General features: G+C 29.7%; 2 protein-coding genes across 3 annotated transcripts in view; both read left to right on the top strand.

Moving 5' to 3' along the window:
- Positions 1-265: 265 nt before the first annotated feature.
- Positions 266-22008, top strand: LOC126746965 (uncharacterized). Its single transcript, XM_050455389.1, has 9 exons — positions 266-679; positions 832-1028; positions 1075-1242; positions 7271-7468; positions 7531-7671; positions 14049-14181; positions 14253-14408; positions 14473-14586; positions 21718-22008. Exons 1-9 carry the CDS (start codon positions 421-423, stop codon positions 21810-21812), a joined length of 1461 nt encoding a protein of 486 aa, XP_050311346.1. The 5' UTR covers positions 266-420; the 3' UTR covers positions 21813-22008.
- A 3468-nt stretch (positions 22009-25476) lies between these two features.
- Positions 25477-26894, top strand: part of LOC126746772 (beta-1,4-galactosyltransferase galt-1) — a 29198-nt gene continuing 27780 nt past the window's right edge. The window contains exon 1 of one of the 2 annotated variants that reach the window (XM_050455128.1): positions 25477-25764. The gene's annotated coding sequence lies outside the window, so the exon portion shown is untranslated. Of the gene's footprint in view, positions 25765-25987; positions 26032-26894 lie in introns of those variants that run through there. The other variant, XM_050455132.1, reaches the window with a different exon arrangement.

Below are 26894 nucleotides of genomic sequence, written 5' to 3'. Positions count from 1 at the left end.
CGTATTGTTTTCCACAACTTGAGTTACTATGGGCTCTAGTACTCATTGTTGGCTCGTCTTTGACCATTTCTAAAACTAAATTTACTAATATACGTAATATTACAATAATTATATTTTAATTAAGACACTTTAAGAGATTCTTCGAGTGTCTCTGACTTATTAGATCTCGAGGCCTCGAACTAATAAGTCGTTCTACAGTACAATTTCAATAAAAAAACCCTATTGTTTCACCTATAAAACGGTCCCATAGGTAGGTACTGTATACTCTCCGCTGTCAAAACTCAACTGTCAGTTTCAGGCCTTTAATCAAAAAAAATAATAATAAAAACCATAAACAAAAACCAGCTTAAAATTTACCAAATTTTTTCATAAGTATTTACAATTTCCCATCGATTTTAACCTCGTCCCTTTCCACCCACCATGATGGATCTCCTGGAGGAAATAACCGACGAGAGTGACCACGAGCAGCAGCAGCAGCAGCAGGAGAGTCCCCGGGGGTACTACACCAGGGCCAAAAGGCGACGACTGTCGGAGCAGTTCCCGCAGGATAGAGAGGACGCCTCCTCTTCCTCCTCCTCCTACAGGGTTCCGGAGGTCAGCAAGAGGAAGAACCCGATTATGTTCGTGCCCACGGAGGTTCTGCAGAGTATATTCAAGCATTTGACTTACCACGAATTAAGTAAGTTACGTTTAAGAAATGTAACTAGTTCTGTCCTTGAGACCTCTTTAGTACAATTTTATGCTTATTTAAGCATCAGGTTACATGCTGAACACATTTTGGGATTCAATTATGCATGGACAAACATTCTAGTACAATTATTGTTATGGTAGGTTCGAAGGTGAGGCTGGTCAACAGGAGATTCAAAATTGTAGCGGAAGATCTACTGAATCTGGGTTATAAAAGGATACAGAGGAAGTTTAGGGCCCTGATCGCGTCTACGGAAGTGGCCCTACGCTGTATAGAGGACGACATGGAGACTAAATGCATCGCCAGGCTGCTCTCCTTATTGGAAGTTTTAAATTTACAGGTAAAAGTTATTGTACAATAATTACAAAACATTAACAAAATCGTAGTACGCCGTGGTACTTTCGACCATATGGCGGTACGTCTACAACGACCTTTACAAGTGCAAGTCGACCTGCATGTACGCCGGCTTAATCATAGACACCCACGAGGCTTTTTTCTGGAAATTCGTACATTGTCCGAACCAGTTGTACTCGCCGGCAGTCATCAAGGAGTATGTGAGTATATTCACGTATTGCACGTTATTTTGGCTCAGTAACTAGTTTTTGGTCACGTTATTTCGAGAGTTCGCGTTTTGACCGCGTTAAGCCTGTTCCAGACTTATCCCCCGGAAGTGACGAAAATCATCCAGATGATTTTTTATTAAAAACAGTCCAGAAATTAATTTAATCCAAATTTAAAAATTCATAAGAAATCCAAATCAAGAGCAATTTACTTGAAATTTCTTAAAGCTATAGAGACATCTATTCCTAATTGGCGAAAAAAGTTTCAAGTAAATTGGTCCAATATTTTTTCAGTTATGAATTTTTTATTAAAAACAGTCCAGAAATTAATTTAATCCAACTTTAAAAATTCATTAAAAATTCAAATCAAGAACAATTTACTTGAAACTTTGTAAGGTTATATAGACATCTATTCCTAATTGGCGAGAAAAGTTTCAAGTAAATTGGTCCAATATTTTTTAAGTTATAAATTTTTTATTAAAAACAGTCCAGAAATTAATTTAATCCAACTTTAAAAATTCATTAAAAATTCAAATCAAGAACAATTTACTTGAAACTTCTTAAGGTTATAGGGACATCTATTCCTAATCGGTGGAAAACGGTTTCAAGTAAATTGGTCCAATATTTTTTCAGTTATGAATTTTTTATTAAAAACAGTCCAGAAATTAATTTAATCCAACTTTAAAAATTCATTAAAAATTCAAATCAAGAACAATTTACTTGAAACTTTGTAAGGTTATATAGACATCTATTCCTAATTGGCGAGAAAAGTTTCAAGTAAATTGGTCCAATATTTTTTAAGTTATAAATTTTTTATTAAAAACAGTCCAGAAATTAATTTAATCCAACTTTAAAAATTCATTAAAAATTCAAATCAAGAACAATTTACTTGAAACTTCTTAAGGTTATAGGGACATCTATTCCTAATCGGTGGAAAACGGTTTCAAGTAAATTGGTCCAATATTTTTTCAGTTATGAATTTTTTATTAAAAACAGTCCAGAAATTAATTTAATCCAACTTTAAAAATTCATTAAAAATTCAAATCAAGAACAATTTACTTGAAACTTTGTAAGGTTATATAGACATCTATTCCTAATTGGCGAGAAAAGTTTCAAGTAAATTGGTCCAATATTTTTTAAGTTATAAATTTTTTATTAAAAACAGTCCAGAAATTAATTTAATCCAACTTTAAAAATTCATAAGAAATCCAAATCAAGAGCAATTTACTTGAAACTTCTTAAAGCTATAGAGACATCTATTCCTAATTGGCAAAGTTTCAAGTAAATTGGTCCAATATTTTTTAAGTTATAAATTTTTTATTAAAAACAGTCCAGAAATTAATTTAATCCAACTTTAAAAATTCATTAAAAATTCAAATCAAGAACAATTTACTTGAAACTTCTTAAGGTTATAGGGACATCTATTCCTAATCGGTGGAAAACGGTTTCAAGTAAATTGGTCCAATATTTTTTCAGTTATGAATTTTTTATTAAAAACAGTCCAGAAATTAATTTAATCCAACTTTAAAAATTCATTAAAAATTCAAATCAAGAGCAATTTACTTGAAACTTCTTAAAGCTATAGAGACATCTATTCCTAATTGGCGAAAAAAGTTTCAAGTAAATTGGTCCAATATTTTTCAAGTTATGAATTTTTTATTAAAAACAGTGCAGACATTAATTTAATCCAAATTTAAAAATTCATAAGAAATCCAAATCAAGAGCAATTTACTTGAAATTTCTTAAAGCTATAGAGACATCTATTCCTAATTGGCAAAAAAAGTTTCAAGTAAATTGGTCCAATATTTTTTAAGTTATAAATTTTTTATTAAAAACAGTCCAGAAATTAATTTAATCCAACTTTAAAAATTCATTAAAAATTCAAATCAAGAACAATTTACTTGAAACTTCTTAAGGTTATAGGGACATCTATTCCTAATCGGTGGAAAACGGTTTCAAGTAAATTGGTCCAATATTTTTTCAGTTATGAATTTTTTATTAAAAACAGTCCAGAAATTAATTTAATCCAACTTTAAAAATTCATTAAAAATTCAAATCAAGAGCAATTTACTTGAAACTTCTTAAAGCTATAGAGACATCTATTCCTAATTGGCGAAAAAAGTTTCAAGTAAATTGGTCCAATATTTTTTAAGTTATAAATTTTTTATTAAAAACAGTCCAGAAATTAATTTAATCCAAATTTAAAAATTCATAAGAAATCCAAATCAAGAGCAATTTACTTGAAATTTCTTAAAGCTATAGAGACATCTATTCCTAATTGGCGAAAAAAGTTTCAAGTAAATTGGTTCAATATTTTTTAAGTTATAAATTTTTTATTAAAAACAGTCCAGAAATTAATTTAATCCAACTTTAAAAATTCATTAAAAATTCAAATCAAGAACAATTTACTTGAAACTTCTTAAGGTTATAGGGACATCTATTCCTAATCGGTGGAAAACGGTTTTAAGTAAATTGGTCCAATATTTTTTAAGTTATAAATTTTTTATTAAAAACAGTCCAGAAATTAATTTAATCCAACTTTAAAAATTCATTAAAAATTCAAATCAAGAACAATTTACTTGAAACTTTGTAAGGTTATAGGGACATCTATTCCTAATCGGTGGAAAACGGTTTCAAGTAAATTGGTCCAATATTTTTTCAGTTATGAATTTTTTATTAAAAACAGTCCAGAAATTAATTTAATCCAACTTTAAAAATTCATTAAAAATTCAAATCAAGAACAATTTACTTGAAACTTTGTAAGGTTATATAGACATCTATTCCTAATTGGCGAGAAAAGTTTCAAGTAAATTGGTCCAATATTTTTTAAGTTATAAATTTTTTATTAAAAACAGTCCAGAAATTAATTTAATCCAACTTTAAAAATTCATAAGAAATCCAAATCAAGAGCAATTTACTTGAAATTTCTTAAAGCTATAGAGACATCTATTCCTAATTGGCGAAAAAAGTTTCAAGTAAATTGGTCCAATATTTTTTAAGTTATAAATTTTTTATTAAAAACAGTCCAGAAATTAATTTAATCCAACTTTAAAAATTCATTAAAAATTCAAATCAAGAACAATTTACTTGAAACTTTGTAAGGTTATATAGACATCTATTCCTAATTGGCGAAAAAAGTTTCAAGTAAATTGGTCCAATATTTTTCAAGTTATGAATTTTTTATTAAAAACAGTGCAGACATTAATTTAATCCAAATTTAAAAATTCATAAGAAATCCAAATCAAGAGCAATTTACTTGAAATTTCTTAAAGCTATAGAGACATCTATTCCTAATTGGCGAAAAAAGTTTCAAGTAAATTGGTCCAATATTTTTTAAGTTATAAATTTTTTATTAAAAACAGTCCAGAAATTAATTTAATCCAACTTTAAAAATTCATTAAAAATTCAAATCAAGAACAATTTACTTGAAACTTCTTAAGGTTATAGGGACATCTATTCCTAATCGGTGGAAAACGGTTTTAAGTAAATTGGTCCAATATTTTTTAAGTTATAAATTTTTTATTAAAAACAGTCCAGAAATTAATTTAATCCAACTTTAAAAATTCATTAAAAATTCAAATCAAGAACAATTTACTTGAAACTTTGTAAGGTTATAGGGACATCTATTCCTAATCGGTGGAAAACGGTTTCAAGTAAATTGGTCCAATATTTTTTCAGTTATGAATTTTTTATTAAAAACAGTCCAGAAATTAATTTAATCCAACTTTAAAAATTCATTAAAAATTCAAATCAAGAACAATTTACTTGAAACTTTGTAAGGTTATATAGACATCTATTCCTAATTGGCGAGAAAAGTTTCAAGTAAATTGGTCCAATATTTTTTAAGTTATAAATTTTTTATTAAAAACAGTCCAGAAATTAATTTAATCCAACTTTAAAAATTCATAAGAAATCCAAATCAAGAGCAATTTACTTGAAATTTCTTAAAGCTATAGAGACATCTATTCCTAATTGGCGAAAAAAGTTTCAAGTAAATTGGTCCAATATTTTTTAAGTTATAAATTTTTTATTAAAAACAGTCCAGAAATTAATTTAATCCAACTTTAAAAATTCATTAAAAATTCAAATCAAGAACAATTTACTTGAAACTTTGTAAGGTTATATAGACATCTATTCCTAATTGGCGAAAAAAGTTTCAAGTAAATTGGTCCAATATTTTTCAAGTTATGAATTTTTTATTAAAAACAGTGCAGACATTAATTTAATCCAAATTTAAAAATTCATAAGAAATCCAAATCAAGAGCAATTTACTTGAAATTTCTTAAAGCTATAGAGACATCTATTCCTAATTGGCGAAAAAAGTTTCAAGTAAATTGGTCCAATATTTTTTAAGTTATAAATTTTTTATTAAAAACAGTCCAGAAATTAATTTAATCCAACTTTAAAAATTCATTAAAAATTCAAATCAAGAACAATTTACTTGAAACTTCTTAAGGTTATAGGGACATCTATTCCTAATCGGTGGAAAACGGTTTTAAGTAAATTGGTCCAATATTTTTTAAGTTATAAATTTTTTATTAAAAACAGTCCAGAAATTAATTTAATCCAACTTTAAAAATTCATAAGAAATCCAAATCAAGAGCAATTTACTTGAAATTTCTTAAAGCTATAGAGACATCTATTCCTAATTGGCGAAAAAAGTTTCAAGTAAATTGGTCCAATATTTTTTAAGTTATAAATTTTTTATTAAAAACAGTCCAGAAATTAATTTAATCCAACTTTAAAAATTCATTAAAAATTCAAATCAAGAACAATTTACTTGAAACTTCTTAAGGTTATAGAGACATCTATTCCTAATCGGTGGAAAACGGTTTCAAGTAAATTGGTCCAATATTTTTTCAGTTATGAATTTTTTATTAAAAACAGTCCAGAAATTAATTTAATCCAACTTTAAAAATTCATTAAAAACTCAAATCAAGAACAATTTACTTGAAACTTTGTAAGGTTATATAGACATCTATTCCTAATTGGCGAGAAAAGTTTCAAGTAAATTGGTCCAATATTTTTTAAGTTATAAATTTTTTATTAAAAACAGTCCAGAAATTAATTTAATCCAACTTTAAAAATTCATTAAAAATTCAAATCAAGAACAATTTACTTGAAACTTCTTAAGGTTATAGAGACATCTATTCCTAATCGGTGGAAAACGGTTTCAAGTAAATTGGTCCAATATTTTTTCAGTTATGAATTTTTTATTAAAAACAGTCCAGAAATTAATTTAATCCAACTTTAAAAATTCATTAAAAACTCAAATCAAGAACAATTTACTTGAAACTTCTTAAAGCTATAGAGACATCTATTCCTAATTGGCGAAAAAAGTTTCAAGTAAATTGGTCCAATATTTTTTAAGTTATAAATTTTTTATTAAAAACAGTCCAGAAATTAATTTAATCCAACTTTAAAAATTCATTAAAAATTCAAATCAAGAACAATTTACTTGAAACTTTGTAAGGTTATATAGACATCTATTCCTAATTGGCGAGAAAAGTTTCAAGTAAATTGGTCCAATATTTTTTAAGTTATAAATTTTTTATTAAAAACAGTCCAGAAATTAATTTAATCCAAATTTTAAAATTCATAAGAAATCCAAATCAAGAACAATTTACTTGAAACTTCTTAAGATTATATAGATATCTATTTCTAATTCGTGGAAAAAAGGTTTCAAGTAAATTGGTCCAATATTTTTTCAGTTATGAATTTTTTATTAAAAACAGTCCAGAAATTAATTTAATCCAACTTTAAAAATTCATTAAGAATTCAAATCAAGAACAATTTACTTGAAACTTTGTAAGGTTATATAGACATCTATTCCTAATTGGCGAGAAAAGTTTCAAGTAAATTGGTCCAATATTTTTTAAGTTATAAATTTTTTATTAAAAACAGTCCAGAAATTAATTTAATCCAACTTTAAAAATTCATAAGAAATCCAAATCAAGAGCAATTTACTTGAAACTTCTTCATTTCGAGAGTTCGCGTTTTGACCGCGTTAAGCCTGTTCCAGACTTATCCCCCGGAAGTGACGAAAATCATCCAGATGACCAAGACGTTTTGCATCCATTTCGACAAGACGAACGAGGAGACCGGCTCGAATTCCTGTTTTTTGAGCGGCTGCAAGATCGTCGATATCCTGGATAGCGCCAGGTACTGCCAGAGGGTGGCACAGGTCGAAAGGAGATCCCCGGATACGTTCGTCGGGCGGGTATTTATTAATTTGTGAGTTAAAAAAAAAAATCTGATGACGTGTTTTGTGCCCCATTTTAGTACAGCTACTTTTTCAAGAATTCGTGGTTTATAGCGATGGAAATCGTGCAGAACAAACCGATGGACTGGCCCCAGCAGCAACGGATGATGCACATGAGACTACGCAGGATCGTTTTGGCACATAACGACATGTATTTGTTGGTGAGTCTCATGATTATAGCGTCAAACACTAGTTGTATTTGTATTTTTCCGCACTACTTTGGGGGGGGGGATATTAGTTTTTGCGAATTATTGTTCACACTGTTCCCAGTGAGACTGTCTTCAAGAAATCAAGGAACTTTTCCTTTTTTCCACGGTTTTTTAAACAGTATTTTATGAACCAAGTAAATGGTTCCTCATTACGAACGTATACGGCCGTGGTACCTTCCTTTAACCTGATGACCAGTTAAAAGTTGTGATTTTTAATTTTTAGGGTGCTCTGGAGTAAAATATTTAATTGGAAGTAGTGGCTTATATGCCACTGGCTTCTTGTAATGATTTTTTTTTGTACATGATAAAAACCGTTTTTTTAATAAAACCACCCTTAGCCCCCCACCCACCCCACACACATTTACCAGTAAAAAATTCTTCTGCAAAATCACTGTTTTTTTATAAAACCTTATAAACAGTGTTGATAAGTTAAAGGTTATATACGAAAAACAGTGATTTTGCAGAAGAATTTTTACTGGTAAAGTTTGTGGGGTGGGTGGGGGGCTAAGGGTAGTTTTTTTGAAAAACAATTTTTTTTTGTACAAGATAAAAACCGTTTTTTTGATAAAACTACCCTTAACCCCCCACCCACCCCACACACTTTACCAATAAAAATTCTTCTGCAAAATCACTGTTTTTCGTATATAACCTTTAATTTATTAACACTGCTTTTGTATTAAATATTTATATATAAATTTATTATCAAATTTAAATAATATATATTGGATCATAGTCTTTGATTTTCTAGGTTATTTCGTTTATTTAAATTTTATATATAAATATTTAATACAAAAGCAGTGTTAATAAATTAAAGGTTATATACGAAAAACAGTGATTTTGCAGAAGAATTTTTATTGGTAAAGTGTGTGGGGTGGGTGGGGGGCTAAGGGTAGTTTTTTTGAAAATCAATTTTTTATTTGTACATGATAAAAACTGTTTTTTTAATAAAACTACCCTTAGCCCCCCACCCACCCCACACACTTTACCAGTAAAAAATTCTTCTGTAAAATCACTATTTTTTTATAAAACCTTATAAACAGTGTTGATAAGTTAAAGGTTATATACGAAAAACAGTGATTTTGCAGAAGAATTTTTATTGGTAAAGTTTGTGGGGTGGGTGGAGGGCTAAGGGTAGTTTTTTTGAAAAACAATTTTTTTTTGTACCTGATAAAAACCGTTTTTTTTTATAAAACTACCCTTAGCCCCCCACCCACCCCACAAACTTTACCAGTAAAAATTCTTCTGCAAAATCACTGTTTTTCGTATATAACCTTTAACTTATCAACACTGTTTATAAAGTTTTATAAAAAAAACAGTGATTTTGCAGAAGAATTTTTTACTGGTAAAGTTTGTGGGGTGGGTGGGGGGCTAAGGGTAGTTTTTTTAAAAAACAATTTTTTTTTGTACATGATAAAAACCGTTTTTTTAATAAAACTCTCAAATTGTTTCAAATTATATTTTGATCCGACCAGGGATTGAACCCCTGGATTCAATTGCCTGGAAGAAATCAAAAAATTATCCTGACCACTGAAATGAGTATTCTCATGAAATATCCAAAAAATGCGGTATTCAAAATTGAAATAAGATTAAGAGAAATAAAGTGTAAAAACGAGAATAAAATTAAACAAGGAAAACGAGAAAGCTAAAAATACTTTTGAAATCAGTGATAAAATTGGAAGAAAAGAGGCTGAGTAAAGTGCTTATTTCCATGATCTAGTATAACCTTAGTCTCAACAAATTACTGGCGTTAACTACTTGGAAGAAATCAAGAATTAATCAAATATGATTAAAAAATGAAACGCATTTAGATAAAGCGGATTTTAGTCAAGCAAAATGTTCTAAAATTTATAAAAAGTTCTTCCAGGCAGTCCAAATTATGTGACTTTAAGTACCTTACAAACAAGATTTGCATTGCATATTCGAAAATTTGGTATTAAAAATTAATAAAAGGATAAAAAGTGTAAACAATAAAGTGTGAAAGCATTAAGAAAATTAAACAAGAAAACCGTTGTTTGGTGACAAAACTGGAAAAAAAACAGGCGTAAAGCGACGATTTCCATGATTCAATATCTGCTTGGTCTCAAAACGTATTTTTATTGGTCCAGGAACTCCTTGATTCAACTGCCTGGAAGGAACAAAAGTTTGTTGTAATAACTGGAAAAATTACGCGATTAATATCCAAAAATAGTGGCAAAAATTAAAGTGTGAAAGCATTAATAAAATTAAACAAGAAAACCGAGAAAACTAAAAAAATATGTTTGAAAGCAGTGACAAAACTGGAAAAAGAAGACGTTCAAGATTTAGAATGTGTTTAAACTCAAAAAAATGTTTTATTATACGTGTTGTATCACCAAACCCAACCATGCACAGAATCTCTATTTAACTTTACCATTGTGAAAACCGCGACTTTGATGTACACTTCACACTTGACAATATCTGTTTGGCGTACAACTGTCATACAGTTTTTATGAAAATACACGGTTACCAGCCAACATTAAAAAAACACGAATGAATGGAATTTTGCTCTGTATAAAAATTCTCAGAGATAAGGTGAACTTCAATAATAATGTTTGGTCGTCTTTTTTCGATAACTGTTGACTTTAGGTATAGGACATGATGCTTTCATTTGAAAAAATGAAGTTGATGGTCGTAATTTATTTTCTAAAAAATTATTCTGCAAAATCACTATTTTTTTATAAAACCTTATAAACAGTGTTGATAAGTTAAAGGTTATATACGAAAAACAGTGATTTTGCAGAATAATTTTTACTGGTAAAGTTTGTGGGGTGGGTGGGGGGCTAAGGGTAGTTTTATTAAAAAAACGGTTTTTATCATGTACAAATAAAAAATTGTTTTTCAAAAAAACTACCCTTAGCCCCCCACCCACCCCACACACTTTACCAGTAAAATTCTTCTGCAAAATCACTCTTTTTCGTATATAACCTTTAATTTATTAACACTGTTTTTGTATTAAATATTTATATATAAATTTATTATCGAATTTAAATAATATATATTGGATCATAGTCTTTGATTTTCTAAGTTATTTCGTTTATTTAAATTTTATATATAAATATTTAATACAAAAACAGTGTTAATAAATTAAAGATTACAGACGAAAAACAGCGATTTTGCAGAAGAATTTTTACTGGTAGAGTGTGTCGGGTGCGTGGGGGGTTAAGGGTAGTTTTATTAAAAAAACGGTTTTTATCATGTACACAAAAAATATTTTTTTTTTTAAAACTACCCTTAGCCCCCCACCCACCCCACACACTTTACCAGTAAAAATTCTTCTGCAAAATCACTGTTTTTTTATAAAACCTTATAAACAGTGTTGATAAATTAAAGGTTATATACGAAAAACAGTGATTTTGCAGAAGAATTTTTTACTGGTAAATATGTGGGGTGGGTGGGGGGCTAAGGGTAGTTTTAAAAAAAAAAAATTTTTTTGTGTACATGATAAAAACCGTTTTTTTAATAAAACTACCCTTAGCCCCCCACCCACCCCACACACTTTACCAGTAAAAATTCTTCTACAAAATCACTGTTTTTCGTATATAACCTTTAATTTATTAACACTGTTTTTGTATTAAATATTTATATATAAGATTTAAATAAACGAAATAACTTATCAAAGACTATGATCCAATATATATTATTTAAATTCGATAATAAATTTATATATAAATATTTAATACAAAAACAGTGTTAATAAATTAAAGATTACAGACGAAAAATAGTGATTTTGCAGAAGAATTTTTACTGGTCAAGTGTGTGGGGTGGGTGGGGGGTTAAGTAAATTTATTGTCTAATGACCAATTCCTGACACTAGGTCCTCAGCGGTAGCTTTCTCTAACCTGATGTCCAGTTTTTATTTTTTTTGTAAATTTAGAATAAAATTGGTGTGTTGAAATGTTCAAAAAAAAAATCCAATTAATTACTCAAAAACTACTGAAATTATGGTCAATTTCCGTGCAAAAGCCGATTTTTTTAATTTAAAGTCAAAAGTATTTTTGCCTCTTAAAATGGGTACCATCACCCACTGGCCGAATGTGTCCATGCAAATACCGTAAGCGGGTAGGCACCACGCAATACAGCAACCCTCGATACAGTGGGTCGTTATATCGAGAAAATAAGACAAAATTTGTTTATTTTTTTTTAATTAAGAGTAACATTATGTTATTATATATAATATAATTTTAATTAAAAATCGGATGCAAGAAAAATAAACAGGAACATATAGGGTAATTCGAGGATAGATGGCGCAATGGTTTTACAGCGCCAATGACGTCTCTTGGTGCCATTTTAGGAATGACTTTATGTCGTCGTGATTGGTCAAAAAAAAACAAGTAGTAAAAAAATAAAAAAGAACAGACAATGTCGAGAATTCTATCTATTCTATTAAAAATTCATAAGAAATTCAAATCAAGAACAATTTACTTGAAACTTCTTAAGGTTATAGAGACATCTATTTCTAATTAGTGGAAAAAGGTTTCAAGTAAATTGGTCTAATATTTTTTAAGCTATAAATTTTTTGTTAAAAACAGTCCAGACATTAATTTAATCCAACTTTAAAAATTCATAAAAAATTCAAATCAAGGACAATTTACTTGAAACTTCTTAAAGCTATGGAGACATCTATTCCTAATTGGCGAAGAAAGTTTCAAGTAAATTGGTCCAATATTTTTCAAGTTATAAATTTTTTAATTAAAAACAGTCCAGAACTTATTTTAATCCAACTTTAAAAATTCATAAGAAATCCAAATCAAGAGCAATTTACTTGAAACTTCTTAAGGCAATAGAGACATCTATTCCTAATTGGCGAAGAAAGTTTCAAGTAAATTGGTCCAATATTTTTTAAGTTATAAATTTTTTATTAAAAACAGTCCACGCATTAATTTAATCCAACTTTAAAAATTCATAAGAAATCCAAATCAAGAGCAATTTACTTGAAACTTCTTAAGGTTATATAGACATCTATTCCTAATTGGCGAAAAAAGGTTACAAGTAAATTGGTCCAATATTTTTCAAGTTATAAATTTTTTATTAAAAACAGTCCAGACATTAATTTAATCCAACTTTAAAAATTCATAAAAAGTTCAAATCAAGGACAATTTACTTGAAACTCCTTAAGGCTATAGAGACATCTATTCCTAATTGGCGAAAAAAGTTTCAAGTAAATTGGTCTAATATTTTTCAAGTTATACATTTTTTATTAAAAACAGTCCAGACATTAATTTAATCCAACTTTAAAAATTCATAAGAAATTCGAATTAAGAACAATTTACTTGAAACTTCTTAAGGCTATAGAGACATCTACTCCTAATTGGCGAAAAAAGGTTGCAAGTAAATTGGTCCAATATTTTTTAAGTTATAAATTTTTTATTAAAAACAGTCCAGACATTAATTTAATTCAACTTTAAAAATTCATAAAAAATTCAAATCAAGAACAATTTACTTGAAACTTTGTAAGATTATAGGGATATCTATTCCTAGTTGGTGGAAAAAGGTTGCAAGTAAATTGGTCCAATATTTTTCAAGTTATACATTTTTTATTAAAAACAGTCCAGACATTAATTTAATCCAACTTTAAAAATTTATAAGAAATTCAAATCAAGAACAATTTACTTGAAACTTCTTAAGGCTATAGAGACGTCTATTCCTAATTGGCGAAAAAAGGTTGCAAGTAAATTGGTCTAATATTTTTCAAGTTATAAATTTTTTATTAAAAACAGTCTAGAAATTAATTTAATCCAACTTTAAAAATTCATAAGAAATTCAAATCAAGAAAAATTTACTTAAAACTTCTTAAGATTATAGAGACATCTATTCCTAATTGGCGAAAAAAGGTTACAAGTAAATTGGTCCAATATTTTTCAAGTTATAAATTTTTTATTAAAAACAGTCCAGAAATTAATTTAATCCAAATTTAAAAATTCATAAAAAATTCAAATCAAGGACAATTTACTTGAAACTCCTTAAAATTATAGAGACATCTATTCCTAATTGGCGAGAAAAGGTTGCAAGTAAATTGGTCTAATATTTTTTAAGTTATGAATTTTTTATTAAAAACAGTCCAGAAATTAATTTAATCCAACTTTAAAATCCAACTAAAAAATTAAAAGTTTACCATGTATGTTGGTGTTTTAAGGTCCAAAAGTTAGGAACTATAAAAAATCTTTCATAACCCTCTTGAGGTTTTTAAAATAGGAAGGATTAGCGTTTTCATCCTCAGAGATGTTTTTTATTTCCTTTTCTCATAGTTTAATTCATCCTGTTATCATTTCATTCGAGAATCAGATTATTTTAACAATTGTGCCTGCTTCTAGCAAGATCAGTACGAACGGGAGGTCTTACTCAGACCGGAAGCCCTTAATCAAATAAGGAAACCCAGCAACAACGTTTACACCGGATATGGGGACGTGGAGGATAAGTTTTTTTACTATGGCGTCATGAATGACGGTAAGCACCCTCTTACTCCTCCTCCTCCTCGCGATTTTACAAAGGTGAGGAGTTAATTATAATTATTCCAGGGGCGTACTTGTCGAAATTCCAAAATAGCGACGAGAACGAGGAGCAAGACGACGAGGACGAAATCAACGAGTTTGCCGTCCAGAACAACGGGGCCGACGGCGATATGGAACGCGTCAACTCCGAGGAGGACATTTTGTACAGGTTGCCGTATTTAGGTGAGCGGAGACACCCCACTAGAAATTACACCACTAGAAATTAAAAAAAAAAATTCCATGGTAGGTTTCCAAGTGGACGTAGCCGTTAAGTGTCCCACCCCCTTGGCCCCCCTTTTGTATTTACAGTCTTTACCGTCCGGCGATTTGGAAAAAGTCAACAGAAGGCACAGTTTAAAAGGTATTAAGAAAAATTGCTCAATTCGATATATGTAAGTGGTTGGAGCCAGTTTGATACACGTCGATTAATGACATTGACACTGTCAAACGCGTTACGTCACTTTTTGTATACAAGCCATCGAATCCTAAAAATTTCCCGATACTGACATAAAGTCCAGTTCAGAGATCTATTAGAATCTTTGATGTGTCGCAGATAACGCAGTAACTAGTCCGTGCGCCTATGTCGTATTTATTGTCGCATGATATACATGTTTAAATGGAAAAATTTTCTATTGTTTATCTATGAAATCATTTTAAATATATGTAAAACCCCATGCTTTATAGTATTTTTTATTTTTCTTTCGAAAATGTCCATTTTTAGAAAGAAAATAATATAAAAAATTTGACCACTGACTAAAATCCAAGCATCTTACAAAATATTTTAAACACTCCCAGCACTCACAGACTTGTCACTTCTTTTTAGCCAGTCTATTAAACAAAGATAAAACATCTGCGTTCTGGCGATTCCTACTTTAGGCTGTGCTAGTAATTGTGTATCTCTCTCTATCCCACTGATTTTGAGAATTACGGGGCCGTACCCAGATAAATTTATGGGCTGTTTTTGTATTACTTTTGACGTATTTTTAAAGAAATCTTTAAGGATGGGTCTATCACCTTTAATAGTTGGAAGGGAGGTCATTATTATTTGATGGGTTTTGCTGGTTCCCCTTTTATGAAAGTGGTGAATTTAGAATTTGGCCTGTATTCATCCAAATTTTTTGCAGTTTTTACTGTGAGGAAGTGTGTTTTTTTATTTGTGTTTGTGGATTTGTTTTAGTATTATAACTTCTTCCATCATTCTCTGGGAAAAACCCTTTTTTGCTATAGTAAGAAAAACACTGTTTTTATTAAGAAAATAAGTCTAAAATTTTGTTTCTTACAGCTCACTTCCCTCTGTTGTCGCAGTTGAGGATCAAATTTCGTGTTTGTCTAGGAATTTTTTTGACGAAGAAATTTACAACAAAAGTCACATTTTTTTCTTACTTAATAATAACCACAGGAATTTTTTCAAGAAGGAAAATGTCAAAATTTTGCAATTATTGATTTATGGATTATTCTGAAGATTTTTTTAGTCTTTTTTAAAGAAATGACTAAAAGCCCAGAACATTGAATTTTCATTCCAGGAGTGCCTGTAAAAAATAAAATTAATTAAAATTTGTCCCTTATTGACACAATAATATCTAAATAAAATAATTTGTCTCTTATTGGCAAGTGAATATCTTGAGTTCTAGGGGTTGGAATCTTGTAATTGTTGATTTTTGAGATACTTTGGGGCTTTTTAAGTCTTTTCTGAAAGAATCATTCAAATCCGTTCATTAGAAGTCAAGATATTAAAATTCATAGTCCAGGAGTGCCTGGAAGAAATAAAATAATTTGTCTCTTATTGGCAAGTGAATATCTTGGGTTCTAGTGGTTGGAATCTTGTAATTATTGATTTCTGAGATACCTTAGGGCTTTTTAAGTGTTTTCTGAAAAAATCATTTAAATCCGTTCATTAGAAGTCAAGATAATGGAATTCATAGTCCAGGAGTGCCTGGAAGAAATAAAATAATTTGTCTCTTATTGGCAAGTGAATATCTTGAGTTCTAGGGGTTGGAATCTTGTAATTGTTGATTTTTGAGATACTTTGGGGCTTTTTAAGTGTTTTCTGAAAAAAATCATTCAAATCCGTTCATTAGAAGTCAAGATAATGGAATTCATAGTCCAGGAGTGCCTGGAAGAAATAAAATAATTTATCTCTTATTGACAAGTGAACATCTTAAGTTCTAGGGGTTGAAATCTTGTAATTATTGATTTCTGAGATACTTTAGGGCTTTTTAAGTGTTTTCTGAAAAAATCATTCAAATCCGTTCATTAGAAGTCAAGATAATGGAATTCTTAGTCCAGGAGTGCCTGTTCGAAAAAAAAACATTTGTCCCTTATTGGCACCCCAATATTTTAAAATCAACATTTTTTCAATTATTGATTTATGGCCATCTCTTTTCTGAAGAAATGATTGGAATTTATTCATTAAATGTCAAGACAATTGAATTTTCATTCCAGGAGTGCCTGTAAAAAATAAAATAATTTGTCCTTTATTGACACAATAATATCTTGAGTTCTAGTAGTCAAGATTTTGAAATTATTGATTTATGGACTGCTCTAAAGGGTTTTTTAGTCTTTTCTGAAGAAACTGTTGAAATTCATTTATTAAAAGTCAAAAAATTGGATTTTTTGTTCCAGGAGTGCCTGTAAGAAAAAAAAAAATTGTCTCTTATTGGCCCGCCAATATCTTGAATTCTAGTAGTAAAAATTTCGTTATTATTGATTTATTGACTACTTTGAAGACTTTCCTAGTCTTTTCTATAAAAATAACTAAAATTTAATAACTAAAAGTCGGAAGAAAACGGACATTTTATTCCAGAAGGAAAAAATTTGTCTCTTATTGGCATCTTACTTATACCTTGAGTTCTAACAGCCAAAATTTTCCCGTTATTGATTTATGAACTACTTTAAAGGTTTTTTTATTCTTTTTTGAAGAAATGACTAGAATCCATTTATTAAGAGCCAAGAAAATTGCATTTTTATTCAAGGGGTGGGTGTAAAAGACAAAATAATTTGTTTCTGGTTAGTACCCTAATATCTTAGGGTTCTATTAATTTAATTTTGAAATGAACGAGTTATGGACTACTCTGAAGGTTTTTTTAGTTTTTGATAAAGAACTTACTAAAATCCATTTTATAAAAGTCAAGTAATTGGAATTTTTATTTCAGGAGTGCCTGTAAAAACATAATAATTTGTCAACATTTATATGAGATAAAAGTATACTTATCTCATTCCTTTATGAGCTAAATAGAGATAAGCTTATGTGTCAAAAAGATATTGATACATTTTAATATTCAAACGTTTTTTCATAAATAATAGAGTGTTTATGGGTAAAAAAATTGAATGGGTTTATAGAAAACGACAGTCAACTGATCAAAAATTAGCAAGTCCCTATCACGAATTTTGTTCCAATCTTATCTTTTGGCTCATTGACAACATGCAGCAATATATGCCCTTCAGCGACACAATAAAGAATATAATTATAATGTAATGCTTTAGTATCCATATGCTGATGTACGAGATGAAGTTGAAATCCATAGCAGCAACAGAGAAACTTTTTCCTTCCTTAATGGAAAAAACTGCTAAAGAACAAAGGCAAAAAAACAAAATTTAGAAAATTGTATTAATTTTTTGGGCCAGATTCAAAAGACTGGTTAAATTTATAGAAGTATTTAGTATCCTCAGTGTAGTTTTAGGATTCAGTATACTTAAAATGTAGTGTCTTGTATAAGATTTTTAGTTTTTAGTATAAGCATTTATCTTTGTTAATTTTCATCTAAACTCTCCTATTATGCACAATAACTAAATATGAGGCAAACAAATTAATAAATATTGCATTCAGGATGTAAAGTGTGTTTTTTACAAGTAAAACTTGTGTCTTTTAAACGCATAAGTTATAGACCGCTAGATGATTTTTAATGTAAAAGTTAATTTTAAAAAAATATACTTCCACTTTTGTGACTACATAATTACTTTTTATCAAAAGAGATTGGTACGAAATATAGAGATGGGGGTTTTCACGAGTATATTATTATAATAATATATCATAATATGTATTAATTAAAAAAAAAAAAACAATAATAAAGAACATTGAATATGGCAGCCAAAATCCCCATTAATAATCACCACCAAGTAAAAATAAATCTCAATACCCAAAAAAAGGAAATATATAAAATTTGAAGACAAACCAAAACATTTTACCCTTTTGTGTCAAACAGTAAATATTTAATGCCTTAATACACAGAATAAATGGGCCTAAGTAATTCGTACCACCTATTCTCTCATCACTTGTTATAAACACCCCACTGATGGCGCTAAAAACTAAACTTATTAAATTAAAATTTTTGGTTAAACTCATTTTACGTAATTAAATCTTACTTATATTTAAATTAAATATTATCTACCTTTCAACTATCCTGAATTTCTAACTTAATAAAACTAAACCCAAAAATCCCGAATAATAGAGTTTTAAATACAAATACATTTTAAGGCCGGACCTGTGCAACTTTTCACGATTGACTGGCTGCGACTGAGGTCAGGCATCTAACAAAATAGTACGTGGGCGCATTTAGTAAAATTTTACGAATCAAATTTATAAATTCTGAGAAAAATGCTTAAAACATTTATTGATTTAATGGAATGATTAAATATCACTTAGAATATAACTTTATGACTCCATTTACATAAAATTTTCCGATTTAAACATGCATGTCATGGGACAATACAAGCAACACCGGCACACGGACTATTCGCGGCACATCAAAGATTCTAATAGATCTCTGAACTGAACTATACGTTGTTTAATTGTCATATCTTAGGCAAGATTGGAGCCAGTTGATGCAAGTCGATAAATGACATTGACACATTGAGTATATAATCATGGAGCTTACACGCTTGTGTAAGCAGAAGGTATTGAAACAATATTCGTAATAATGTCAATAATAATAATAATAATATTTAAAATGCAATAACCACATTCTTAAGATCAAAACAGGCACCTGCTAACCTCATTATGTATGGATTCGAAATGAGCATGGAGCCAGTCACAAAGTGCTGTAATAGCACTAGTAAGTAGCATACACAAATCTACAGGAACCTATCGGGTCTGACAATAAATCTTTCCAAGATGCCAGTGAAATTGTACTCAGAGGAATAAAGATAGACGATAAAGAATTCCCCACACTTAAAAGTAAGGAGGATATACCCAAACCTTAGCCCCATCATGAGTAAATAAGGCAAACTTTCGGGTTAAGTGCAGTTCTAGGCACTTAAATTGGTCATAAACCTAATCAAGGTTCTAGAGTTTGGCGGTAGACGTTGTCCACTTGCATCGCCCGGTTCAATACCACCACCACAGCATAAAGAAACTCGGTATAAAACTGTTTTTTAAATTTCAGGTCAATTTTAAGGCCTAAGGTGTCTTTAGTGGTGTCCCATGTCATCCCTTTTTTTTTTTTTTTTTTTTTTTTTTGGTAAGGTGAGGGAATGCTCTTTGACGCACACCCATAAAACCTTATAAACAGTGTTGATAAGTTAAAGGTTATATACGAAAAACGGTGATTTTGCAGAAGAATTTTTACTGGTAAAGTGTGTGGGGTGGGTGGGGGGCCAAGGGTAGTTTTATTAAAAAAACGGTTTTTATCTTGTACAAAAAAAATTGTTTTTCAAAAAAACTACCCTTAGCCCCCCACCCACCCCACACACTTTACCAGTCAACATTTTTCTACAAAATCACTGTTTTTCGTATATAACCTTTAACTTATCAACACTGTTTTTGTATTAAATATTTATATATAAATTTATTATCGAATTTAAATAATATATATTGGATCATAGTCTTTGATTTTCTAAGTTATTTAGTTTATTTAAATTTTATATATAAATATTTAATACAAAAAAAGTGTTAATAAATTAGAGATTACAGACGAAAAACAGTGATTTTGCAGAAGAATTTTTACTGGTAAAGTTTGTGGGGTGGGTGGGGGGCTAAGGGTAGTTTTATTAAAAAACGGTTTTTGTCTTTTACAAACAAAAATTGTTTTTCGAAAAAACTACCCTTAACCCCCCACCCACCCCACAAACTTTACCAGTAAAAATTCTTCTGCAAAGTCACTATTTTTTTATATAACCTTTAAATTATTAACACTGCTTTTGTATTAAATCTTTTATAACTTGTTTATTTTTCATTTTTCGACTAAATGTCATTCTTTATCGTTTGTTCTATTTTTTAATAGAAATCCAATTCTTAAAGAAATTTTTTTATTTTCCCAATAGTTTTCGAGAAAATGAGAAAAAACTGTTTAAGGGTTTTTCCCAATTTTCTGGAAAACTATTGAACTTAAAAATTATTTTTCTATCGCATGTGATGCGCATTGATATTCCAAACAACTTTTGTCTAAAAAGTTTTTTTCTCCATCCAATAGTTTTCCAGAAAAAAAATAAAAACCGAAATTATGGACATTTTCCCAGGGTACCCCCTGTGGATTTTTTCAGAAAGGGAAAATCAGGTATAACTTTTTCCAGGTGCATTTTCCAGAAAAGTTTTATGAGACTTTTTTGAAGCCCTTTGGGCATTTTATCCATTTCCAAAAAAAAAATAAAAATTTTCCCAAAAAAAATTTTTTTCACATTTTTGACTCAAAAATTGTCCATTTTTTCAAAAACCTCTCATAACTCCCTTATTTATCAATTTTGGACAAAATGTTATTCTAAATAATTTGTTCTATTTTTCAATAGGAATCGAATTCTAAAAGAAAATTTTTAATATTCCCAATAGTTTTCGAGAAAATGAGGAAAAACTGTTTAAAGGTTTTTCCCAATTTTCTGGAAAACTATTGAACTTAAAAATTATTTTTCTATCGCATCTGATGCGCATTGATATTCCAAACAACTTTTGTCTAAAAAGTTTTTTTCTCCAACCAATAATTTTCCAGAAAAAAAATAAAAACCGAAATTATGGACATTTTTCCAGGGGTACCCCTTTGGATTTTTTCAGAAAGGGAAAATCAGCTATAACTTTTTCCAGGTACATTTTCCAAAAAAGTTTTATAAGACTTTTTTGAAGCCCTTTGGGCATTTTATCCATTTCCAAAAAAAAAAAAAAATTCCCAAAAAAATTTTTTTTTCACATTTTTGACTCAAAAATTGTCAATTTTTTCAAAAACCTCTCATAACTCCCTTATTTATCAATTTTGGACAAAATGTTATTCTAAATAATTTGTTCTATTTTTTAATAGAAATCCAATTCTTAAAGAAATTTTTTTATATTCCCAATAGTTTTCGAGAAAATGAGGGAAAACGGTTTAAGGGTTTTCCTCAATTTCAGCTCATAAAAGAGAGAGAGAGATGATCGTAGAAGGACGGTTTTGGACGCAACTTGGGCTATTCTAAAATACAGTAGCGTGAAAGACAGATGTCAATGTCAAGTTACGATCAACAAAGTGTCAAACTGTATTAATGGGAGGCATGCGCATAATAATCGAATCATTCTTTTTTTTTTGTTTTTTAGGTGAATCCCATATACAAATGGATTTCAAATGTTATGGGGCGCATTACGCGCGCTTGCCAACCGGTTACACCTATGACGTCATATGGAAGAGCTGAATGAAGTGCGTCCCTGTTTTTTTCCCCAATTTCTACCTCATTTACCCTGTTATTTTATTAATTGAACCGCACCTTTTTAAAGTTTCATTCGGTTGTACTGTGTAACGTTATCGCGTCCCCTGTGTGATATTATTTTTTACATCCTATTTTCTTTTGTATGATATTATTTATGACCAATAAAAACGTATGGAATTAAGTTTGGCAGCTGTGCGTTATTTTACGGTACGTTTGTCTCGATCCAGGAGGCTTGGCAAGGAAATTTTGTCATCCAAGCCTCCTTGACTAAACTAGTAGTACCGATGACTATTTCAAGTATGTTAGATTAAAGTGAAACTATCAAATAGCATTTTTATGTAGTTAATAAAGGGAAAATATTATACAGTGCCCCCCCCTCTTTATTTTTTGAACGGGTCAGTTCAAAGCATTGAAACTTGAGGTAATGCTATCTTTTAAGGCAAAATTGACAGACGAAAGTCTTTTTTGTACAAGATAAAAACCGTTTTTTTAATAAAACTACCCCTAGCCCCCCACCCACCCCACACACTTTACCAGTCAAAATTCTTCTGCAAAATCACTGTTTTTTTATAAAACCTTATAAACAGTGTTGATAAGTTAAAGGTTATATACGAAAAACAGTGATTTTGCAGAAGAATTTTTACTGGTAAAGTTTGTGGGGTGGGTGGGGGGCTAAGGGTAGTTTTATTAAAAAAACGGTTTTTATCTTGTACAAAAAAAAATTGTTTTTCAAAAAAACTACCCTTAGCCCCCCACCCACCCCACAAACTTTACCAGTAAAAATTCTTCTGCAAAATCACTGTTTTTCTTATATAACCTTTAATTTATTAACACTGTTTTTGTATTAAATATTTATATATAAATTTATTATTGAATTTAAATAATATATATTGGATCATAGTCTTTGATTTTCTAAGTTATTTCGTTTATTTAAATTTTATATATAAATATTTAATACAAAAACAGTATTAATAAATTAAAGATTACAGACGAAAAACAGTGATTTTGCAGAAGAATTTTTACTGGTAAAGTGTGTGGGGTGGGTGGGGGGCTAAGGGTAGTTTTATTAAAAAACGGTTTTTGTCTTTTACAAACAAAAATTGTTTTTCAAAAAAATTACCCTTAACCCCCCACCCACCCCACAAACTTTACCAGTAAAAATTCTTCTGCAAAATCACTATTTTTTTATATAACCTTTAAATTATTAACACTGCTTTTGTATTAAATCTTTTATAACTTCTTTATTTTTCATTTTTAGACTAAATATCATTCTTTAACGTTTGTTCTATTTTTTAATAGGAATCCAATTCTTAAAGAAATTTTTTTATATTCCCAATAGTTTTCCAGGAAATGAGGAAAAACTGTTTAAAGCTTTTTCCCAATTTTCTGGAAAACTATTGAACTTAAAAATTATTTTTCTATTGCATCTGATGCGCACTGAAATTCCAAACAACTTTTGTCTAAAAAGTTTTTTTCTCCAACCAATAGTTTTCCAGAAAAAAAATAAAAACCGAAATTATGGTCATTTTTTCAGGGTACCCCCTGTGGATTTTTTCAGAAAGGGAAAATCAGGTATAACTTTTTTCAGGTGCATTTTCCAGAAAAGTTTTATAAGACTTTTTTGAAGCCCTTTGGGCATTTTATCCATTTCCAAAAAAAAAAATAAATTTCCCAAAAAAATTTTTTTTTCACATTTTTGACTCAAAAATTGTCCATTTTTTCAAAAACCTCTCATAACTCCCTTAGTTATCAATTTTGGACAAAATGTTATTCTAAATAATTTGATCTATTTTTCAATAGAAATCGAATGCTAAAAGAAAATTTTTAATATTCTTAATAGTTTTCGAGAAAATGAGGGAAAACTGTTTAAGGGTTTTCCTCAATTTTCCCGAAAACTGCTTGGGTTAAAAATTATTTTTCTATCGCATGTGATGCGCACTGAAATTCCAAACAACTTTTGTCTAAAAAGTTTTTTTCTCCAACCAATAGTTTTCCAGAAAAAAAATAAAAACCGAAATTATGGACTTTTTTCTAGGGGTACCCTTTAGATTTTTTTAGAAAGGGAAAATCAGGTATAACTTTTTCCAGGTGCATTTTCCAGAAAAGTTTTATGAAACTTTTTTGAAGCCCTTTGGGCATTTTATCCATTTCCAAAAAAAAAAATTTTCCCAAAAAAAATTTTTTTTCACATTTTTGACTCAAAAATTGTCAATTTTTTCAAAAACCTCTCATAACTCCCTTATTTATCAATTTTGGACAAAATGTTATTCTAAATAATTTGTTTTATTTTTCAATAGGAATCCAATTCTTAAAGACATTTTTTAATATTCCCAATAGTTTTCCAGGAAATGAGGAAAAACTGTTATAAGCAAATAGCATTTTTATGTAGTTAATAAAAGAAAAATATTATACAGTGCCCCCTCTCTTTATTTTTTAAACGGATCAGTTCAAAGCATTGAAACTTGAGGTAATGCTATCTTTTAAGGCAAAATTGACAGATGAAAATGTCAACAAGGCTGCTGGGCGCCATCTTGGAAAAAAATTAAATGGGAAGGGTGATCTTGTGGCACATCATTTTGAAGCTCCTGGCGAATACTTTGTAACCCTAGAATATAAATTCAATATCTTGGTGGTACATTTAATAATTTTCGGAATACATACACATTTAACTTGATATATCGAATAAATACATTGAGTTCAATTCAGCTGGAAATAGTTGCCTTGAACTTGACCCAAAAACATTTTCAAATACACTAACATTCGTTATTTTCTGTCGTAAATCCAATACTGAAGCAGGATCAGTTTAGTACACCTTTTGATTCAAATAGCCCCATCATAAAAAAAAAAGTCAAGAGGTGTCAAATCTGGCGAGCGAGCTGGCCATTCCACTTGTCCTCGACGGCTATTTGAAGCAATTGGTGTACGAAACTAAACCTGCTTCAGTATTGGATTTACGACAGACAATAACGAATGTTAGTGTATTTGAAAATGTTCGACTGTTCTTGTATGAAGAAGTTCAAGGCAACCATTACCAGCATCTTCTCAATTGAACTCAATGTATTTATTCCATATATTTCAAGTTAAATGTGAATGTATTCGGGTAATTATTATAAATGTACCACCATATATTGAATTTAAATTCACCCTTTTCATTTAATTTTTTTTCCAAAATGGCGCCCAGTAGCCATCTTGAAAATTTCATCTGTCAATGTTGCATTCATTCAATTTTTGTAATTGATATGTTCAAAAAATAAAGAGGGGGGGTCATTAAAGAAAAGCACTGTATATACAGGGTGGCCCGTAATTAATTGGACATAGGTTAATGTAGGGATACCTGACTAGAAAATAAACCGTTTGAGCTCAGTATCGCTTAGCAAAATGTTATTGGTTTTCGTTCTACAGGGTGTTAAAACTCATTTTTTACCAAACATTTATTGACATATTTTGGAATCCACTGGACAGATTAACATAATTCAATTAACCTATGTTCAATTAATTACGGGGCACTCTGTATATATATATACACTGATTTGATATTAATGAAACATTCAGGAAGGGCCGTGTTGCGTAAACTCTTCCGCACCTCCCCGGATCGATCTGGAAAACGTTTCCGAAACAGACTATCCGGGATAAAGCGCATACTCCGTGACCAATCCCCACGGCGGAATCCCGTCCATTGATAAGAAACTTTCCCATGCACACATAGTCGACCATATTTTGTCCCTTTTTTTGTATGTATTCGGTGTTTTCATAAACAAAATAATCGTTTTCCGGAACTAATAATAATTAATAATTCGTGCGCGATTTGAAATGCGGGGCACGTTGGCGACGATTGATCCTTTCCAGTCTGGATGGGGCAGACAAAGGAGAGCGCAAGAGGCGAGAAAACAGCTGATTTTTTAATTGGCTATATTTTTTTATATAGCACCTTTTTGGAGTAAGTACGATATAGTTAGGATAGAGAAATTTAATTTGAATTTAACATAAGTGTTATTTTATTATAACGGAACGCATTCCGGCAACGTCGAGATGAGCATAATCTGGTCCTCTCCTGAATTTGACCCCTGACCTCATGATTATTTTGTAACAGTTAATAAATAAATTAGCGCATTTTTAAACTGGCTAAATAATTACACGATCTTGGTGCGAATTGTTTCGAATCGGTGCCGTGTTGTCAGCTTCAATCTAAGCTCACACTAGTGAGGTTAGATTGCACACACAGATTACAGACGAAAAACAGTGATTTTGCAGAAGAATTTTTACTGGTAAAGTGTGTGGGGTGGGTGGGGGGCTAAGGGTAGTTTTATTAAAAAAACGGTTTTTATCTTGTACAAAAAAAAATGTTTTTCAAAAAAACTACCCTTAGCCCCCCACCCACCCCACAAACTTTACCAGTAAAAATTCTTCTGCAAAATCACTGTTTTTCGTATATAACCTTTAATTTATTAACACTGTTTTTGTATTAAATATTTATATATAAATTTATTATCGAATTTAAATAATATATATTGGATCATAGTCTTTGATTTTCTAGGTTATTTCGTTTATTTAAATTTTATATATAAATATTTAATACAAAAAAAGTGTTAATAAATTAAAGATTACAGACGAAAAACAGTGATTTTGCAGAAGAATTTTTACTGGTAAAGTGTGTGGGGTGGGTGGGGGGCTAAGGGTAGTTTTATTCAAAAAACGGTTTTTATCTTGTACAAAAAAAATTGTTTTTCAAAAAAACTACCCTTAACACCCCCACCCACCCCACAAACTTTACCAGTAAAAATTCTTCTGCAAAATCACTATTTTTTTATATAACCTTTAAATTATTAACAGTACTTTTGTATTAAATCTTTTATAACTTCTTTATTTTTCATTTTTCGACTAAATGTCATTCTTTATCGTTTGTTCTATTTTTTAACAGGAATCCAATTCTTAAAGAATTTTTTTTATATTCCCAATAGTTTTTCAGGAAATGAGGAAAAACTGTTTAAAGGTTTTTCCCAATTTTCTGGAAAACTATTGAACTTAAAAATTATTTTTCTATTGCATCTGATGCGCACTGAAATTCCA

This window comes from Anthonomus grandis, chromosome 18, assembly GCF_022605725.1.
Source record: "Anthonomus grandis grandis chromosome 18, icAntGran1.3, whole genome shotgun sequence".
Classification (NCBI taxonomy): domain Eukaryota; kingdom Metazoa; phylum Arthropoda; class Insecta; order Coleoptera; family Curculionidae; genus Anthonomus; species Anthonomus grandis.
This window is presented reverse-complemented; position numbering and strand designations above follow the sequence as displayed.

Excerpts from the sequence above, each read along its gene's own strand:
- LOC126746965 (XM_050455389.1), top strand. The coding sequence starts at position 421 with ATGATGGATCTCCTGGAGGAAATAACCGACGAGAGTGACCACGAGCAG. Across the intron at positions 1,243-7,270 it reads CGGCAGTCATCAAGGAGTAT|ACTTATCCCCCGGAAGTGAC; the intron begins GTGAGTATATTC and ends AGCCTGTTCCAG. Across the intron at positions 7,469-7,530 it reads CGGATACGTTCGTCGGGCGG|TACAGCTACTTTTTCAAGAA; the intron begins GTATTTATTAAT and ends GCCCCATTTTAG.